We start from the raw sequence: 2,907 nt of genomic DNA, 5'->3' as shown, positions 1-2,907 counted from the left end.
GCATATTGTAGTGCAGTGTTTTATACACTGCCCATAAGTATGCTGTACGAGCTATCTAGTGCTAACGTATGTAATATAATTTGTTTTCGCCAACATGAGTGTCTATTTGTCGTTTAGGTTGCTGAGGAAGTATTGTCTTCGATAGCCTCATCGTAAATGAAGGTACGGCGCACAAGATGACGGCGGTCACGGTTAAATTGCGTAATCAGCTCCTTTGAGATGTTCTCGCGAGGCTCCAGGGTTGGCTCCCAGTCTACCAGGTAGTGTGCCTTGTTGCCCATGACCACGCACTGCAAGAGACGTCGCACTCCGTATGCCCCGCGCACTTGACCCACAGCTCCATCGGGTGGAGGAATGAGCCATTCTTGAATGTCGTCCAGCTCAACTAGCCCACGCTTCTTCTTGTTGATCTTGGCCTTGCACTTGTCCGTCAATCTGACAAAAATTGCGCGGAGAGCTTCCGGTACACGGTCTCGAGTACCGATTGTCTGGATCATCGAGTTGCGTAAGGCACGGATGGACGCGTCCATAATGCGTAGCTTGGCAGCTTTTGCAAACGTAATGCAAAGCGTCTTGAAGTCACGATAAGTGATGATGGTCTCAATAGACAACATGCTAAATTTCACAGTATGGCGGCGAAATCCAAAGTGTTTTGTTTTTAATACTTTGTTTGTGAAATTGTATTGGTTTGATTGTTACTGAATAACTGGACAGGGGAGCTGCCAAATAAGTGGCCTGTTACTGAATAACTGGCCATGTCCCATTTTTCTGCTCATCGACTTGTGCGTGGAGAAGGGCGATGGTAAGCAGAGTGCTATCGGATTCTGCGAGGCAGAAGGTGACGCTACCCGTCAGCGTCACGTGGATTGCATCCTGGATGCTGTGGCTAAGATCGTTGAGATCAATGCTGGAGACCGTACCAGCATGGAGTTCTGTGTCAAGGCGTCGTCATCTGCTTCGATCATCTTCAGACTGCTTACAGCAGTCGAGACGTTGGCAGCGCGCGCGACGGCGTCTTCAGGTTACAAGTCTGGACTTGTGGACGAAGTAAAACTCTCCGCTTGTGTTCGAATCTTCCGTGCAGTGATGCAGAACGTGTCCTCAACTACTCAACAGCAGCTGGTTGATGCTGTGGTGCCAGCATTCCTGCGCACAAATCCTTCAGAGCCGGCAAGTCTGCAACTCGTACCGCTTTTCGCTGCAGTCATCAACTCAGCCGCGCGTGATGTAGCGCTTCCGGACTCCTCGCTGGTCATCAACAGATTGCTGGAGCTTGCGCAGTCTGGAGCTACTGCGGTGTCTGAATCCCCCCCTCGACAGCTCCAGCTTGTGTACACCGATGCTGCTCTCTCCGCGGCCAAGTCGCTGGCTTCGATCGTGAACAAGATGTCGGATGGCGCTGAGTTTGATGCTCTGATCGACTTGCTGTTATCCCGGAAACTTGCCGTTGTTATCAGTAACTCGGCCGAGTCGTTTACGGTGCGGGTGGCTGCACTGCAAATTTATGCCTGGATCGCAAAGGCCTTGGTCATTCGGGGTCACAAGGTTCACGCTCCAGTGTGTCTGCGCTTCCTCTGCAGCTTTCTTACGCCTGATGGCGATGTGAACATGGAGCAAGAAGGTGACGACCAACACGCTGCTGCGTTGCGTATGGAAGTTGCGAAGACCTTTAAGCTTCTGGTGTCTGAATACCCGGACGTACTGAACCGCAAGTGTGGAGCTTTCATCACGGTAAGGAAATATGCTGGTACTATCGTGGTCTGTCCAATAGTTTGACTTGTAATGTTGTCTCTAGTTCCTGTACCGGCAGCGATTGTTTGATCTGGTGTTCCCAGTGCTGCTCGAGTACATTCGAGCTCGCATTGACGAGGAATCGAGTGTAGCAGCTCTGGTAGCGTTCGCTCAAGTGATCGCACACTCACCTAAGGCCATCTACCTGCCACACTTGGCTCAGATCTTCCCGCTTATGGTACAAGCTCTCAACACGGACGACCGTGAGCTAGGTAGCGCAGCCATTCAGACGTTTAAGCCGCTGCTTTTGGAGTCAGTGGAGAGCGCGAAGCCCTTCCTCAAGGACGTCTTCCCGGGTCTACTCAAGCAAGCACAGTTCGGGTACGTGGTCTCTTGTAGCGACAGTTAAATGTGTGAGCTAACTTGTGGGTATGATGACGAACAGACCTGCTGCCAAGGACCGACATGCTGCGCTGGAATGCCTTGCTAAGTTGGCTACCATCCCGTATGAGCTCGTGCATCCGTACAAGGATATCGTGCTGCGGAAACTGTTGCTAGTGCTTGATGACCGCAAGCGACTTGTGCGTCACATGGCCGTTCGGGTGCGCAACCAATGGAGCATCTTGTAGAGGTAGGGATGCAACGACATCAAGACTTCATTGTACCCTTGTACCGGGCAACCAAACGCACCATTGTCATCTGTATTCTATGCCAGTCGAGTCCTAAGTGCCTATCTCTCAGACAGTGTTGAGGTCCTTCTCCTTAGCAGCCAGCAGCTTGTCGATCTCGGCGATGGCGCTGTCTGTGGCCTTCTGGATGCGTTCCTTCTGCACTTCGACGTCATCTTCAGACACCGCGTCCTTGAGCTTCTTAGCGTGGTTCATGGCATCCTGTCGCACACGACGCACGTGTTGTCGAGCCTGTTCCGCCTGCTTCTTGGTGGCCTTGAGCAGGTCAGCACGAGTCTCCTTCGACATCCTGCGAGCGATTCACTTATTAGCACCCACAGCACAGTCTATCACGTATCAGCAGCCACGTACTTAGGAAAGGAGATTTCAAGCGAGCTCACGTCCTCACGCACAGAGTAAACGGCGTTCGTGCCTTCAATTGCCTTCTTCACGTCCGGCATGAGCTGTACATTGCAAAAACCAGTCAGCATACGCTCTTCTCTCCTCT

General features: G+C 51.8%; 2 protein-coding genes across 2 annotated transcripts; one reads left to right on the top strand and one right to left on the bottom strand.

Annotated features, from left to right (window-relative positions):
• Positions 1-877: 877 nt before the first annotated feature.
• PITG_22358 (uncharacterized protein) lies at positions 878-2,360 on the top strand (the record flags this gene model as incomplete). The annotated part of the gene is made up of 4 exons (XM_002909814.1): positions 878-882; positions 924-1,731; positions 1,796-2,116; positions 2,190-2,360. 4 exons carry the CDS (start codon positions 878-880, stop codon positions 2,358-2,360), a joined length of 1,305 nt encoding a protein of 434 aa, XP_002909860.1.
• Positions 2,361-2,459: 99 nt separating this feature from the next.
• Positions 2,460-2,864, bottom strand: PITG_22357 (uncharacterized protein; the record flags this gene model as incomplete). Its single annotated transcript, XM_002909813.1, has 2 exons — positions 2,460-2,709; positions 2,772-2,864. 2 exons carry the CDS (start codon positions 2,858-2,860, stop codon positions 2,469-2,471), a joined length of 330 nt encoding a protein of 109 aa, XP_002909859.1.
• Between the last annotated feature and the right edge of the window lie 43 nt (positions 2,865-2,907).

The sequence above is a fragment of the Phytophthora infestans genome, genomic scaffold (assembly GCF_000142945.1).
Source record: "Phytophthora infestans T30-4 supercont1.2541 genomic scaffold, whole genome shotgun sequence".
Taxonomy (NCBI): Eukaryota; Oomycota; class Peronosporomycetes; order Peronosporales; family Peronosporaceae; genus Phytophthora; species Phytophthora infestans.
The sequence above is the reverse complement of the archived record's forward strand: the minus strand, read 5'-3'. Positions and strand labels throughout refer to the sequence as shown.